The 16,332-nt window shown below is 62.4% G+C and overlaps 1 protein-coding gene across 1 annotated transcript; it reads right to left on the bottom strand.

Annotated features, from left to right (window-relative positions):
* Nucleotides 1-1,283: 1,283 nt before the first annotated feature.
* EPS8L1 (EPS8 like 1) lies at nt 1,284-15,963 on the bottom strand. Its single transcript, XM_054709971.1, has 20 exons — nt 15,883-15,963; nt 14,593-14,646; nt 11,966-12,006; nt 11,351-11,409; nt 10,600-10,761; nt 10,162-10,311; nt 9,131-9,213; nt 8,477-8,738; nt 8,103-8,229; nt 7,831-7,919; nt 7,656-7,730; nt 7,394-7,542; nt 6,400-6,541; nt 6,233-6,261; nt 3,165-3,297; nt 2,944-3,075; nt 2,621-2,741; nt 2,303-2,477; nt 1,773-1,905; nt 1,284-1,668 (listed from the first exon to the last, which is right to left on the bottom strand). The coding sequence occupies exons 2-20, from the start codon at nt 14,607-14,609 to the stop codon at nt 1,582-1,584; spliced, it is 2,166 nt and encodes a 721-aa protein (XP_054565946.1). The 5' UTR covers nt 14,610-14,646; nt 15,883-15,963; the 3' UTR covers nt 1,284-1,581.
* Between the last annotated feature and the right edge of the window lie 369 nt (nt 15,964-16,332).

The raw sequence follows: 16,332 nt of genomic DNA, 5'->3' as shown, positions 1-16,332 counted from the left end.
CTCTGGCTGCTGCATCAGAACAGTCCGTGGGGGCAGTCCAGTTTGCTCGTGGCTCAGCTGTCTGGTTCCAGCTCCATGCCTATCACAGTCCCACCTGCCAGGACACCCTGGAGGCAGGCCCCTCCAATGCTCCCCAATCATTCCAGTTAGCAGCCTAGGTGATGGCAGCGGGGGGTTATCAAGGAGGGGAAACTGGGGCAAGCAGGTTTGGGGATCCACTTGCATCTCTGGTCCTCCGTTAGAAATGATGGGGGCCCAGACAAGAGGTTTAAGGTTTAGACACCCATGAGGGCAAGGTTGTCCCGGGAGGAAGGAACCACAGGAACTAGGCCTGGCGGCAGGAAGAGGGAAACAGCAGTGGGTCCGAGAAGCTGGTGACCCTGCCAGCCACAGGGTCAGGTAGGAGCTGAGCTCCATGGGGAGGGGCCAGCAGGAATTCCGCAGGGGAGCTGTGCAGTGGTGCTCCGGGGGAAGAGGGAGGAGCCAGGGGAGGAAGAGGACGGGGCCATCCTCCCAACGCTGGGGAGAGTCCAGTCTGGACGAGGCTGGGCCACAACGCCAGCCTGGGCCTGCTGGCCAGAGGGAAGGAGCTGGCTCTCCAGGAGGCCAGAAGCTCCCTGTGAGCTGGCACCTCGCAGGATGGCATGACAGGAAGCTTGTCACCCTCAGGAGCTGCCGCTTCTCCGTGGCTGGGCCCCTGGCAGGAGGTGGGACAGCGACGAGTGAATGCAGGGAGAGGGCGCGGGGGGAGGGGGGGGGAGGCAGATGAGGGCAGGCCTCGCTGGACTGGGTGTGGGCGCTGGCCCTGGAAGGCCGAATGGGAGTTCACCAGGTGGCAGAGACTTGCTGTTGCAACGGCAGAAACCAGTGGTTGAAGAGGTTTCAGGAGCATTTGGAGAAGGGCAGGCCCAGAATGCAACGCGTGGAAGAATGAGGAAGAGAGAGGTTGCAGAGGAGGGTAGGGACCAAACCACTCGGGCCCTGGGGTACGAGGCTGTGGGGCTAAGAGGGCAATGGGGAGCCAGAGCAAGGGCTGGGCTGGGAGACCGGGTGTTCAGAAGAGCCCTCTGGAGTGAACTGGGGGCCGGAGGTCAGGAGGAAGCCTGGCTTGGGGCTCTGGGTAAGGAGAGGAGGACTCAGAGAAAGGAACCAGCGAAGGTGGGGGCGTCTCCTAGACTCCGGGACCTGGATTCCTTCCCCTATGCAGTTACAGCCGGGGTGAGGGGCAGGCTCCTGAGCCCCCTGGGAGCCGGTAGAGAAGGGACAGCAGTTGGCACGGCCTGTTAAGAGGAGGCTGTTTATAGACTGGGTGGCACATGACAAGGAACAGGGCTCCTGAGCGCGCTCCCTACGTTGTCTTCTCCCCTGCCCCTCCCGCTCCGGCCAGCCCTCGCTCAGGACTGTGCAGCAAGGATGGTCCATTTTATCCACTGGGATTGGGGAAGTGCAGGGTCAGAACAGGTCCACGATCCGTCGAGGGGTCTAGTTCTCTTGGCGGGGAGTCTGCACGCTGAGTTCATTCTCCCACGGGGCGCGGGGCAGCCCGCCGCCCGGACACAGTTCCCGGAGGTCCGGGAGGAGTCAAATGACCTCTGTTTCCATCTCGCCTTCCACCTTCTTCTTTTGCTTCTCCATCACGGCCTCCAGCTCTGACACGTTCTCTTTGTCCTGGAGGACGGGGTGGGAATCAGGACTCTGGCGTCCGGGCCCTGGGCGCCCTCCCCGGTCCCGGCCCTGGACGGGCGGACGGGCGGACGGGCGGCCCGGCTCACCTCCAGCAGCGCGCGCTGCACCGTGACCTGGCTGTACACGCGGGCCCCCTCCTCGGGGCTCACCGCGCGGAACTCCTCCTTCTGCAGCGAGAAGATCTGCGCGCCGGTCAGCACTCCCAGCGCATCCACGGTCCTGAGCAAGGGCAGCGGGGCGCGGTCAGCCTGCCGGCCAATCAGAACGCAAGCCTCCCAAGCCCTACCAATCACTTCACGCCCGGCCAGCCGTTTGTCCAATCAGCAGCGTCCTAGCTAAGCAGGTGCTCTGCTGAAGGCTCCTGAATCCCCACCCACCAATCACAGCGTGCCACAGGTGGGGCGGGGCACCCTACTTGGAGGGGAGGCGGGACTTCTCTAGAGGCTCCACTTGGAGCCTGGGAAAACATGCCAATCACCACCGGCCATTCACTGTTGCAACCAGACAGGGCCCCGCTTTGGGCCAATCCCGGTCCCCCGCGGCCCGCCACGCTCCCCCCTGGGCCAATGAGAACACTTCGCCTCTAGCGCCCCCGGAGCCGGCACCCGCTACTCACCCGGAGCTGAAGCCCTTGGCCTGCAGCCAGGCGCGGACCTCCGAGGCGTCGGAGCGCGGGTGCAGCTGCGGCTCGGGGGCGCGGGGCCCCGTGGCTGTGCGGCTGGGGCCCGAGCGGCCCTGGGCCAGGCGCGCCTGCAGCTCCTCGTTGACGCTGAGCATCTGGCAGAACTTCTCTGCGAGCGGGAAACCGGGAGGGAGGGCGGGTCAGGGAGGAGGGTCCCCGCGATGGGCCAACCGCCTCTTCCTGAGCCTCGGCTCCTCTCCTGGACGGGGAGGACAGGGCCCGCTCCCCTGACGGGGCGCCCGCACCACTCACCCTTCTCGCCCGGGTCCAAGCTGTTGAGGCTGTCGCAGCTGTCCCAGTGGGGCCGGGCAGGGGCGGGGGCCGGGGCCGGGGCTGGGGCCGAGGTCGGTGGGGGCGGGGGAGTGCTGTTCTCCTGGAGAGGACCGAGAGGAGAGCAGCTGGATCAGAGGGAGGACTCCGAGTCCCAGCCCCTCTGGATGGAGATCAAGTCCTGAACCCGCAAGCACCTCCTCCGCCAGTGCCCTGGACTCGACCCACCACCCCTCGTTCCCAGGACCCAGGATCGGGTTCCCAGAGCCTCTTCCCTCCAGACCCCGGGGTCCGCCCTGGCTCACCAGAGTGCGGGCAGGGCTCGGGCTGCGGCTCCCGCGGGGCCCCGGGTGGGGTGTCAGGATATTATAGGGTACGTATCCCTCCTGCCCCCGCTGGTCCCGCACCTTCCACCACTTGCGGTTGTCATCCAGGACCTGGGGGAGGTCAGAGGGGAGGGTTCGGAGCCTGTGTCTGCAGTTAGGGTGGGGGTACCCTCCAGCCCCTCCGCCGCCACCCCTCGAACCTCCAACACGTCCCGATGCTTGACGGACAGCTCGCTGCTGTTGCGGGCCTGGAAGTCATAATTGCACAGGACCCACTTCCCTGCTGGCTCCGACTCCGGCTGGGGCTCAGCTTCCGACTCCGGGTCCTGGTGGCTGAGGAGAAGGGGGAGGGTTGGGGAAAGGAGGCAGCCCCCCACGGCTCTGGGCTGCAGGGTGTTGGTGTGAGCTGGGGTGAGAGCCAAGCGGGGGCCAAGGCAGGGGGCCAGGTTAGTACTGTTAATCGGGACTTAACATGGGAAAACAGCGGGAATACATGTTGCTTCTTATGTGCTGCAGCATGCTGTACGGGTCCCAGCAACACCTCCATTTCCTAGACCCCTGCACCAAAGCGTTGCTGGTTCTGTTCCCCGTCAGAGAACAGGCCGGCGTCTGGGGCTCAATCCCCAGTAGGGGGCGTGCAGGAGGCAATTGATCGATGTTGCACTCTCACATTGATGTTTCTCTTTCTCCCTTTCCCTCTCTCTAAAAATTAATACTTTTTTTAAAAAAAAAAGATAAAATGTCCCAGATCAGACAGCTTGTGACAGCTGCTATTTATTTAAGATTTAATTATTTTGCCCTGACCGGTTTGGCTCAGTGGATAGAGCGTCGGCCTGCGGACTGAGGGGTCCCAGGTTCTATTCCGGTCAAGGGCATGTACCTTGGTTGCAGGCACATCCCCAGTGGGGGGCGTGCAGGAGGCAGCTGATCGATGTTTCTAACTCTATCCCTCTCCCTTCCTCTCTGTAAAAATCAATAAAATATTACAAAATATTTAATTTTTAGTTATTTACTTATTTATTTATGTTAATCCTCACCCGAGGATATTTTTCTATTGTTTTTTTTTTAAATATATTTTATTGATTTTTTACAGAGAGGAAGAGAGAGGGATAGAGAGTTAGAAACATCGATGAGAGAGAAACATCGACCAGCTGCCTCCTGCACACCCCCTACTGGGGACGTGCCCGCAACCAAGGCACATGCCCTTGACCGGAATCGAACCCGGGACCTTTGAGTCCGCAGGCCGACGCTCTATCCACTGAGCCAAACCGGTTTCGGCTATTTTTCTATTGTTTTTAGAGGGAGTGAAGAGAGGGGGAAAGACAGAGAGAAACATCGATGTAAGAGAAACACATCGATTGGTTGCCTCCTGCACAAGCCCGTGGCCAGGGCCTGGACCAGGGAGGAGCCTGCAACCAAGGTGCGTGCCCTTGACTGGAATCGAACCCGGGACCCTTGGGTCTGCAGGCCAACACTCTATCTACTGTGCCAAGCCGGCGAGGGCAGCTGCTCTTTATTGAGCATCTTCTATGTACTGGGCTCCTACATAACGGTAACTCACAGTCATAATATGCCAGGCACTGCTCCGAGTTTGGTACACATATCAGCTGATTTGATTCTCAGGACAACCCCTGGTAGAAGCATGAATGTGGGCTCCCCTTTCCCTGCCTCCTCCCAGAGACCCTATCATTATTTCCATTCTTCAGGTGAGGAAGCCGAGGGGCAGGGAGGTGCGGCGATCCCTGATAGGAAGGTCCCACAGCAGCCTGGGACCTGGGCAGGCCGGCCTCCGAGTCCCCGTCCTGAGGAATCCTGCTTTCCGGTGGCCTTGAACCTGAGCTCTGCCGTGGCCTTGAGCTCTTTTTTTTTTTTAATTTATTTATTTTTATTGATTTTACAGAGAGGAAGGGAGAGTTAGAAACATCGATGAGTTAGAAACATCGATCAGCTGCCTCCTGCACGCCCCCTACTGGGGATGTGCCCGCAACCAAGGTACTTGCCCTTGATCGGAATCGAACCTGGGACCCTTCAGTCCGCAGGCCGATGCTCTATCCACTGAGCCAAACCGGTCAGGGCCGTGGCCTTGAGCTCTTAACGGAAAGCCTTACAGCCTCATGGGCTTCTCATTCTTCCAGGAAGGGATTATCATTCCCCTATTTTTTCCCTCCAAAGAACTTGAGGCACAGAGAAGGCGAGTTAAAAGTTGGGGGGTCTCAGAAGCATGGGGGTAGGGAGGGGGTCTGCGAGACCAGGCAGCTGGGGGAAGGGGCGTGGGATTTGACCTCCGACCCCCCAGTAAGAAGGACCTCAGCCCGGATCAGGCCTACCTGTGCAAGGGAGAGGGGGGGTCTTCAGGGCCGCGGCGCCCCCTGTGTGGGGCAGGCAGCTCCCAGCACGCTGTCCCTGCTGAGACCCGCTGCCCGGCCCTTGCCCAGACCCCCCTTCGGCTCCTCCAGCCTTCCTGCTTGGTTCTTCTCATCTCACACGGCTTCCCTCCCAGCTGGCTGCCCCAACTTGCCCAGGCACCCTCTACCCCCCTCCTCTTCCCCAGGCCCCAAGAGTCTGCACCCCCACTGCTTGTTGGAATCATGAAGTTGCACCCTCAGTTCTTTCCTCCCCCAGAGACAGAGGAATCCGTCTTAAGCTTTCATTTCTTGGCCCTTTTCATCCTTAAAGGGCCCCAGTCTGACGCTCAGCTCAGCTGCGAGCGAGACAAATGCTGCAGAGCCTTGGGCAAGCGAGGGGCAGCCTCACAGCCGTACCCCCTCCACTTCCTGACCTCCCCGAGACTGGCCCCTCAGCCCCTGAAGTCCTGAGCCCGCCTCTCTGGTCTCCAAATTCCCAGCCTCTTCCCCCAACACCCAGGGCTCTGTCCTGGTAAGGACCCAAGCAGGAAGCGTCCCAGATCCTGGGAAACAAAAGTGCCTTCCCCCAGCCCTTTGGGGACTCTGGATCCAACCTCTCAAAACTTTACCCACACCCAGCCCCTCCTCCCTCACACCCTGGAATCCGGGCCTCCAGCCCCCCTCCTCCCTCAGACCCAGAAATCTGGGCCCAGGCCCCTTCCTCCCTGCTCCTCCCTCCCTGCCCCTCCCCCCCTCTCCCAGCCCGGGCCCCAGGCCTGGTCACCACCTCACCCACCTGCGAAGAGGAGTCGGGAAGACAGAAGGAAAAAGACAGAAAACAAGGGGGGCGGAGTCAGCGCGGGGAGCCCCCAGGATGCACCCCTCCTGGACCCCAGCTGCCCCGCCCTGGGGCTGACACTCACCCGTTGACAGCGATCTGGGGGGCGCTTTGCTGCAGGAGATAAGGGGGCAGGTCAGGGGCAGGGCGGGGCGGGGGTGGGGGGAGGTGTCATCCTCCCAGACCCCCCCAGTCCTGGCCCCGCTGCGTCACCTGGGGCAGCCTGCTGCCCCCTCCAACCCTGAGCCTTACCTGCCTGCGCCGCCGCTCGTGCTGCAGCTGTTTTTCTACTGGGTCCTCCCAGGGGCGACCCTGCGGGTCAGCGGCCGGGGGCTCCCAGCCGCTGTAGAACTCGGGGATATATGGGGGTCCCTCCTCCGGGGGCAACTCCACCCTGCAGCCAAAGAGGGGCCGAGGGCTCAGTGACCCTGTTCCACCCCGACTTAGCCCCGTCACTTCTCCCCCAAACCTCACTCTAACCCAGCTATTCTGTCCTTGCCTCTTTTTGCCAAGCTCTGCCCCTGCCCCTAAGCCCCGCCCCCGACATCAATTATATTTCTAAATACACTGATCCCAACGAATGGTCCCCAGCCTCTGACTCCAAACCGCTTTCTAGCTACACGCGTTCCTCGCTGGCGCTGCCCCTGCCACAGGGGCAGTGGTCGGCAAACGCATTAGTCAACAGAGCCAAATATCAACAGCACAACGATGGAAATTTCTTTTGAGAGCCACATTTTTTAAACTTAAACTTCTTCTAACGCCACTTCTTCAAAATAGACTCGCCCAGGTATTTTGTGGAAGAGCCACCCTCAAGGGTCCAAAAAGCCTCATGTGGCTCGAGAGCCGCAGTTTGCCCACCGTGGGGAACGGGGATCTCTGCCTTTTAGTACAGACTCCGCCCCCTTTCCCACACTCCGACCAAACCTTTCCTAAACCCCGCCCCTTCGATATGGCTCCGCCCCTCAGCCCCGCCCAGTTCATATAAGCCCCGCCTTCCGTTCCTGTCCGATGACGTAGTCTTAAATCTCTCCTTCACACGAACCTCTGGCCTTTCCTCCAATCGGATGCTGGCATTTGTCCCAGGTCCCACTCTTTCATTGGCCACACCCTCCACTCGTGCCTCCAATCACCACGCTCCGCTTCCCTGCCCCGCCCCTCAGCGACCACGCCCCCGCTTAACTGCCCGCCCCATCCAATCACCACGCCCAGCGCCCCCACGCCCCGCCCCAATCACCACGCCCCTCACCCCGGGCGGGTCCACGAGTCCCCCAGCGAGGTCCAGAGCGCGTTTTCACTCGGGGTGACGTTCTCCCGCAGCAGCGCCACGGCCTCCGACGTCAGGTGCGGCCGCCGCACGCCGCTCGCCAGCTGGGGTCCGCCGGACATCTCCACAATCTGCCGGAGGGGGGCGGGGGCAGGAATGGGCACACCCTCAGACCCTCTAGAAGAGGAGCCCCGATTCCTCCTGCTGCAGGGGGGTCTTGAGGGCCGAGGGGGGGTGGTCTCACCACGTGCAGGGGTCCGAACAGGAAGTGCAGCAGCTCCGGGGAGGAGGGGTTCGCGATGTTGCCGCGCAGCCGCGCCTGCGGGGCGGGAGAGGGGCTGGCATTAGACCGTGGACAGGTCGGGGTTAGGGCCCCCCGCCGCCCCCCGCTCCTGGAGCCCCCGGGAGCGCGTCCTCACCAGGAGGCTGAAGGCGTACTTGATCTTCTGAAGCACGTCGGTGTACTCGGCCTCGCTGGGCGGCTTGGCCCGCAGCGCCAGGAGGCCCTCTGGGGGGGGGGGGGGGGGCAAGGGGACGGGGGACAGCGTCAGAGAGAGGGAGCGCCCCAGAGGGATTAGGATGGAGAGTCAAACTGGCAGGGGGTGCGAGGGGAGACCCTGGGGACAGGGAGGCCATCTGGGAGTGCCCAGAGGAGGGGGGGACCGGGGTCCCACACCGGGGCGCCCCTCACCGCCGGCCTCCCGGCGCCGGGTCCTGCGGCCGCGCTCCCTGTGCTCCAGCACTCGGGCGGCCTCCGCAGACTTCTGCAGCTTCGACACGAAGCTCTCCACGTCGTCGAACACGTGGTTCAGTATGTCCTGGCGGACAGAATGGGGGGACGTGTGAGACCCCTGATCCCGGACCCTCATCTCTCCTGGCAAAGCCCGCCAGCCAGGAGCGCTCAGACGCCCCCCCCAACCCGGACCACACCTTCTGAAGCCTGGCTCTGCGCCCCGATTCGGTCACCGCGGGTCCCACTCCCAGATGTCTGCCGCCGCCTCCTGACGGGGGACTCACACCCCACAGCCGGGCCCGCCCCCCGACGTCTGGCCCCGCCCCGCTCACCACGTCGCGTTCCGCCTGCAGACCGGCCAGGTCCGGGCCGCGGGGGCCCAGGTCCGGGGAGGCCGGGTCGGCGCTCCTGGGGGCCTCCGCCCGGCCCGGCCTCGGCGCCGCTTCCTCCTCAGGGATGGGCTCCGTCTGGGGGCGCTCGCGGGCCGTGGCCGACTCTGCTGGGCTGATCACTGCGCGGATCGACGGGCGGCGCTGCAGGGGCGGGGTCTCGGCGGCGGGCGCGGGGCGGCGCTGCAGCTCCTCCTGCGTGGCCCTGCGTGGAAGAAGGGGAAACTGAGGCTGGGTCCCCCGAGGAGTCCAGGAGGGGAAAAATTGGGGCCTTAAAACAGATACAGTGGCCCACATGGGTCAAACTTAGGCTCAGCGTGGTAGGGAGAATTCCAAGATATTGGCGCGGGCGGGGGAAGCGCCTCTGGGGGTGGGGTTGTGGGGGGACGGGCTAAGCAGGGAGAACACGAGGACCAGGACCAGGAAAAGTAGGGCCCAGGAGAGGGGGCGCACTTGTCTGGGAGGTACACGCAAGACTTGAAGAGACTCTGACTCCATTCAAAATTCGTTCTGCTGTAGGCTAGTGGTAAGAGCCCATTTCTCGGATGGGGAGACTGAGGCCCAGACACACCCACCCGTGCCCTCTTCTCCCCTTACCTGAGCGCCGCCGCCCTTCGATCCCCGTGGCCGGAGCGGTAGTTGTGCAGAGCCCCCTGGACGTCCTCCCGCATCAGCTCCGCCTGCCAATCACGCGGTCAGGCCACGCCCCCCCCCCCCCCCCCCCCGCCGGGGCCGCGCGCGGGATGGACTGCTTGGCTCGGTCCCAGACCGTATCTAGTCATCGTTCACGCATGTGGCCCCACGCAGGTCCACACCCTAGACTCATACCTCCGTCGCCCTAAATCTGACCCAGACCGAGGCCACGCCCCCTCCCACGGAGGCCCCATCCTGGTAGCTCCCCACTCTTAGACCACACTCCCCCATCCCCGCTGTGGCTGTCTTCCAGGCCTTGACCCTGAGTCCAACCTGCACTCAAAGCCCCCTCCCGCCCTAGTCGGTTCGGCTCAGTGGATAAAGCATCAGCCAGTGGACTGAAGGGTCCCGGGTTCGATTCCGGTCCGGGCACATGCCCAGATTGTGGGCTTGATCCCCAGTAGGGGGCGTGCAGGAGGCAGCTGATCCACGATTCTCTCTCATCATTGATGTTTCTAGCTCTCTCTCCCTCTCCCTTCCTCTCTGAAACCAATAAAAATAATTTTAAAATAATTTTAAAAGAAAAACAGCCCCTTGCCGAAACCGGTTTGGCTCAGTGGATAGAGCGTCGGCCTGCGGACTGAAAGGTCCCAGGTTCGATTCCGGTCAAGGGCATGTACCTTGGTTGCGGGCACATCCCCAGTAGGGGTTATGCAGGAGGCAGCTGATCGATGTTTCTCTATCATCGATGTTTCTAACTCTCTATCCCTCTCTCTTCCTCTCTTTAAAAAATCAATAAAACAAAACAAAACAAAAAAAAAAAACAGCCCCCTCCCTTCCAGGCGTCTTCCCAAGCCCCGCCCCTCTGCCGCCCTGATCCCGCCTTTGCCCCGCCCCCACCCCTTTCCAGCTCCAGCCGGGGGAGCGCGGGGTCCCCGCCCCCTCCCCAGGTGGCCCCGCCCCCTCCCCCGGTGGCCCCGCCCCCGCCCGCTCACCCCGAGCCGCAGGCCCTGGAAGAAGTGCACGTCGGGCTGCGCGCGCTCGGGCTCCTGGCACACCAGCAGCAGCAGCGAGCGGCTCCGGCCCGGCGGCGTCACCACGTCGCAGCGCAGGATGGCGCTCAGCGGGTACGACTCCAGCTCCTCCTGTGGGGCCGGGACAGCGGGTAAACTGAGGCTCGGAACCCAGGACGCTGCTACGTGGAGACGGCAGTGCCCGCAGGTGCACGCGCTGCGCAGGCCGTTGAATGCAGGAGACGAATAGCGCTCCAAGGAGGGCGGGGCTCCTTGCCTCAGTTCCCAGAGGAAGGGCGCACGGAAGCCAAGATTCACACCAAGACCCCCCCCCCGCCCCCGCCCCCCACGTCCCAGGGCCAAGCTCTGCGTGCCCGGCCGCTCCGTCCGGCCGCGCCTCCCCCCACGTGGCCCTGGCACCTTGGAGACGTGGTCGAGCAGCGTGACGTGGTCGGGGGACACGCGCAGCAGCATCTCCTGGGCCCAGACGCGGCCCTGGCTGTCCATGACGGCCAGCTTCCTGGCGGCGTCCTCCACCGTGTGCACGCCGTCCTCCTCGCCCAGGCAGAACGTCACCAGGTGCTGGCCGGGCCGCGGAGGAAGCAGTGAGTCCCAGCCTGGTGCCGGGTGGGCTCAGAACCCCTGGCACCAACCGGCCTTCCAGCTGGTGACTCACCACACCGCCTCCAGGACGCCTCCCCTGACCGCTTGCGCCACCCGTGGGCGCCCCCCGCTCGGCGCCCTTGATTTCTCTTGCATCGGAATGGCGACCACCTGGGCCTGTCTTCCCACCGACCCTGGGGGCTCCTTGACGTCCGGGAATGTTCTGGATTCCATCTCGTCCCTTCAAAGCCCCTCTGCCTGCCTCCCGTTGCTGCGCCTCCGGACCGCGCCTGCCCCTGCTCATCCAGGATGGCCTCCGGGTTGCGCCTGTGGCCACGCCGGGCAGCTCAAGAGCTGGTCCAGGGGAGAAGCTGGCAGGTCCGCGTGGCACCGGGCTCCTCCGCTGACGCCCACCCGCGTCCGAGGCCAGGCGGAGGAAGCCCCGTTGTAGATGCGCAGGCTGAGTCTCCCGGTTCTTTCCGCTCGGAAGCCCGCCCGCTTCCACCACCCCCATCTCCGTTCGTCCCGCAGGACTGACTCCCTGCGGCAGCGCAGACCCCACACTTACATTGACGGGATACTGGGAGACATCCGCCATCACCACCGTGGAGTACCGCTTCCTCTGCTCTGGGGGAGGAGGAAGATGGGTCAGGGGACCTGGGTCCTCAGTTCCCTTTCCCTCAGACCCAGGAGTCCAGGCCCCCAACCCAGCCCCTCTTCCCTCAGACCCAGGAGTCCCCACCCTTAGCCCCTCCTCCTCCTGACCTAGGAATCCAGGCCCCCAGCCCCTCCTCCCTCAGACCCAGGAGTCCAGGCCCCCAGCCCCTCCTCCCTCAGACCCAGGAGTCCAGGCCCCCAGCCCCTCCTCCCTCAGACCCAGGAGCCCAGGCCCCAGCCCCTCCTCCCTCAGACCCAGGAGTCCAGGCCCCCAGCCCCTCCTCCCTCAGACTCAGGAGTCCAGGCCCCCAGCCCCTCCTCCCTCAGACCCAGGAGTCCAGGCCCCCAGCCCCTCCTCCCTCAGACCCAGGAGTCCCCACCCTTAGCCCCTCCTCCTCCTGACCTAGGAATCCAGGCCCCCCCCCCCAAGCCCCTCCTCCTTCTGACCCAGGACTCCAAGTCCTCAGTCCCTCCTCCCTCAGACCCAGTTTCTCTTGTCTGGGGGGTCCCTTGCCAATACACTTACCATAAATGGACTTGGCGCTGGGTTTGGGGGCAGCTTCTGGGCTGGTGAAGGAAAAGAGGGGTGAGAGGGACCGGGGGACCAGGGACAGATCGTGGGGTGTAAATGCCAAGAAGAGCAGCGACTGAGGGAGGGCATGGGGAGCCGTGGAAGGTGCTGAGCGGAGGGGGAGCGGGCAGAGCTAGGCTTTAGGAAGACGGGGGAGGTGACGGTCCTGGGCCGTGGTGGGGAGTGTGGTCTCTACTGTCACACAGACCTGGGTTCAAATCCCCTGTCAGATGCTGCCCTGCCATAAGACTTCATCTCTCCTGCCTCAGTTTCCCTCTCTGCAAGATAGGGGTTGGCTGCCCTGTGGCGTCCATCTGGTAGGGCTATCGGGTGGATTCGATGAGATGAGGCCGGTGAAGTGTTCGATAGCCTCGATAACTATTACTATCATTATTGTAATGCTAAGGGCTGGGCCCATGGTAGTTGCTTAATAAGTGGGAATTTTAAAATAGCATTAATATTTTGAGCAGCACCCGGCCGGCATGGCTCAGCGGTTGAGCATCAACCTATGAACCAGGAGGTCACGGTTCGATTCCCGGTCAGGACACATGCCTGGGTTGCGGGCTTGATCCCGTGTGGGGCGTGCAGGAGGCAGCGACCAATGGATTCTCTCTCATCGTTGATGTTTCTCTCTCTCCCTCTCCCTTCCTCTCTGAAATCAATAAAGTTATATTTAAAAAAATATTTGGGGCAGATGGAGAGTTACCTTCTTCCCCTCCCACCCCCATGGGCCAGGCTCCACCCAGCAAAACCCTTCTCTGTCTCCTGCCTTCAACCGCCTCTTCCAGGCCACCTCCTCCAAGAAGAATTCTTGAGTCCCCATTTCCTCAGAAAGAACAGAGGCTCGGGGCCCAGGAGGGGTGAGGGGTGAGGAATGAGAAGCCCTTTCATTCAAACAGGTACTCCTCACCCTGCTCCTGTCCGTCAGACATCGCCACGGCTTGATTACCTCTGGGCTGTCGAGCTCACTACCTCACCCCTCCACCCCCATGCAGCTATCCCCAAGTGTCTGTCTTTGCTCACTCCAGGAGACCTGAGCCTTCATTATAAACACCCCTGACTTTTTAGCAAATATTTTTTTTCTACTTATTGATATTAGAGAAAGAGGAAGGGAGAGAGAGAGATCTATTGTCCCACTTATTTATACCTTCATTGGTTGATTCTGGTGTGCACCCTGACCGTGGAATGGACCCCAAACCTTGGTACATTGAAACAACTCTCTAACCAGCTAAGCTACCTAGCCAGGGCAAGGGGACCATATCCTATATAATAAAAGCCTAATATGCTAAGTGTCTGGTCGTCCATTCAACCAACCAAAGTGCAATATGCTAATGATATGCTAAGGCCGCTCAACTGCTTGCTATGACGTGCACTGACCACCAGGGGGCAGACAGTAGAACAGTCGACCAGTCGCTATGATGCGCACTGACCACCAGGGGGTGGACGCTGTGACTGGTAGGTTAACTTGCTGCTGGGGTCTGGCTGATTGTGGGGCCAGACACGTCCTGGAGCCCTCCTGTGGTCCCTCACCAGCTGGCCAACCTCCTGTGTCCCTCCCTGGCCCCAATAGTACACCGGTGGGGTCCCTCAGCCTGGCCTGCACCCTCTCCCAATCCAGGACCGACCCCTCAGGGGATGTCAGAGAGCTGGTTTCAGCCCAATCCCACAGGCCAGGCAAACCCCATGGTACACGGATTTGTGCACCTGCCTCTAGTTTAATAATAAGATAATAACAGCAAGAGCAGTTCCTGTGATTGAGCCCCTGATGTTGGATGATCCCCTGATGTGTGAGCATCATCCCATCAAGCCCTGGAAATCGTCCCTGTGTGCCCAGCTGGGTGGCTCAGTGGTTGGAGCATCGTCCCGCACACCAAAAGGTTTGGGGGTTTGATTCCCAGTCCGGGAACGTACCTAGGTAGCAGGTTCGATCACCAATCAGGGTGCCTAGGGGAGGCAAGTTGATAGATGTTTCTCTCTGTCTCTCTCTGCCTCCCCCACCCCTACTTCCTCTCTAAAATAAAATTTAAAAATGTCCTCCTCCCATAAAAAGAAAAAAACAAACAAACAAACAAAAAAAACACAGAAAAATAATGTCCTCTGGTGAGGATTAAAGAAAAGCCCCACCCAGCCAGTGTGGCTCAGTGGTTAACCTTAGAACTATGAACCAGGCGGTCACAGTTGGATACCTGGTCGGGGCACATGCCTGGGTTGCGGACTCAACCCCAGTGTGGGGCGTGCGGGAGGCAGCGATCCATGATTCTCTCTCATCATCGATGTTTGTCTCTCTCCCTCTCCCCCTCCCTTCCTCTCTGACATCAGTAAAATATGTATTTTCTAAAAAGCCCCTGTTTGCACAGGACGGAGGCTCCAAGAGGCCACACCCTCCGGCCAGGGTCACACCACTGCTGAGGGTTAGAAGCCAGGTCTGTCTGCTCCGAGCCGAGCCCAGTGACCCTACCCTACAGGCTGGGCTGGAGGGAGGGGCCCAGGCGACCTTCTGTGAGTGCCCTGCGGGTGTGGGTGAGACGGTGGGGGCCGGTGGGGGCCTGTGCCCAGGTAGGGGCTGGGGGCAGGGCACTTACCCGACGCTGGTGCTCATGGTGCGGAGTGGGCAGCTCTTGCCACCTGGAGGTGCCCTGGGGGCCAGCAAAGAGGTGAGGGCCTGCTCAGCCCTTCGGGACCTATGATTCCCACCCAGCCTCCTCCCTCAGACCCTCAGCCCCTCCTCCCTCAGATCCTCCTCCCCCAGACCCAGGAGTCCCTGCCCCTAGCCCCTCCTCCCTCAGACACTCATCCTTCAGACCCTCCTCCCTCAGACCCAGGAGTCCCCGCCCCCAGACCCTCCTCCCTCAGACCCAGGAATTCAGGCCCCCAGCCCTCCTCCCTCAGACCCTCAGCCCCTCCTCCCTCAGACCCAGGAGTCCCCGCCCCCAAACCCTCCTCCCTCAGACCCAGGAATTCAGGCCCCCAGCCCTCCTCCCTCAGACCCTCAGACCCTCCTCCCTCAGACCCTCAGCCCCTCCTCCCTCAGATCCTCCTCCCCCAGACCCAGGAGTCCCTGCCCCTAGCCCCTCCTCCCTCAGACCCAGGAGTCCCCGCCCCCAAACCCTCCTCCCTCAGACCCAGGAATTCAGGCCCTCAGACCCTCCTCCCTCAGACCCTCAGACCCTCCTCCCCCAGACCCAGGAGTCCCCGCCCCCAGACCCTCCTCCCTCAGACCCTCCTCCCCCAGACCCAGGAGTCCGCGCCCCCAGACCCTCCTCCCTCAGACCCAGGAATTCAGGCCCCCAGACCCTCCTCCCTCAGACCCAGGAATTCAGGCCCTCAGACCCTCCTCCCTCAGACACTCATCCTTCAGCCCCTCCTCCCTCAGACCCAGGAGTCCCCGCCCCCAGCCCCTCCTCCCTCAGACCCAGGAGTCCAGGCCCCCAGCCCTCCTCCCTCAGACCCAGGAGTCCAGGCCCCCAGCCCTCCTCCCTCAGACCCAGGAGCCCAGGCCCCAGGCCCCTCCTCCTTCATACCTTGTCCTCTTCCCCCCAAATCCTTCAGAAATCCATGCATTCAATTCCCCAATCTCTGGGGACCCCACTTGCCTCCTCTCCCCAGGGTCCAAGCCTCCCAGCCGTCCCTTCTCAGGGGCCGGGGCCCAGCTCCCAGGTGCTCCTCCCCCAGAGCCAGGGGGTCTGACCCGGGTCTCCTGGGGGGACCTCTCACCCACTTCCTCGTCCCCTGACCCTGTATTCTTCCTCTAGCCACCGGGGGCCCCGTGTTCTGCCCTCACCCCTTTCAGACTCAAGAGTCTAGACCCCCCAGCCCTTCCTGAGTCCAGGGCCCTGCTCTCCCTGCCCAGCCCCGCCGGGGCCCCCCCTCACCTGCCCCGTCCGGCTCCCGCGGAGGCCAGGCCTGCTCTGCCGTCCCCGCCGCGCCGAGGGCTGCTCCTTCCTCCTCCCCGGACGGCCCGCCTCCGCCTCCGCCTCCGCATACCTGAGCGCTCACCTGGCACTGCCCTCCGGGTGGCCGGGCGGGGCTGCAGGGGACCCGGCGGGCGGGGCGGGGCGGGGCGGTCCCGGGAACCTCGATGGTTTCCCTGTAACAACAATGCAACCGGCCCCACACCGGCCCGGTCGCCGCCACGGAATCCTCCGGCCCCTCTGGGCTGTCGCTTCCGCTGCTCAAGGTGCAAACCGGGGCGGGCGACCTGGCCTTCGGACCCCGCCTGTCTTTCTTTCATTTTCTTTTTCCTTTTTTTTTTTTTTTTTAAATATATTTTATTGGTTTTCTACAGAGAGGAAGGGAGAGGGACAGAGAGCTAGAAACATCGA

Source organism: Eptesicus fuscus, chromosome 21 (genome assembly GCF_027574615.1).
Source record: "Eptesicus fuscus isolate TK198812 chromosome 21, DD_ASM_mEF_20220401, whole genome shotgun sequence".
Classification (NCBI taxonomy): Eukaryota; Metazoa; Chordata; class Mammalia; order Chiroptera; family Vespertilionidae; genus Eptesicus; species Eptesicus fuscus.
The sequence above is the reverse complement of the archived record's forward strand: the minus strand, read 5'-3'. Positions and strand labels throughout refer to the sequence as shown.

Excerpts from the sequence above, each read along its gene's own strand:
- EPS8L1 (XM_054709971.1), bottom strand. Across the intron at positions 10,312-10,599 it reads TGCTCGACCACGTCTCCAAG|GAGGAGCTGGAGTCGTACCC; the intron begins GTGCCAGGGCCA and ends CCGGCCCCACAG. Across the intron at positions 9,214-10,161 it reads TCCAGGGCCTGCGGCTCGGG|GCGGAGCTGATGCGGGAGGA; the intron begins GTGAGCGGGCGG and ends CGTGATTGGCAG.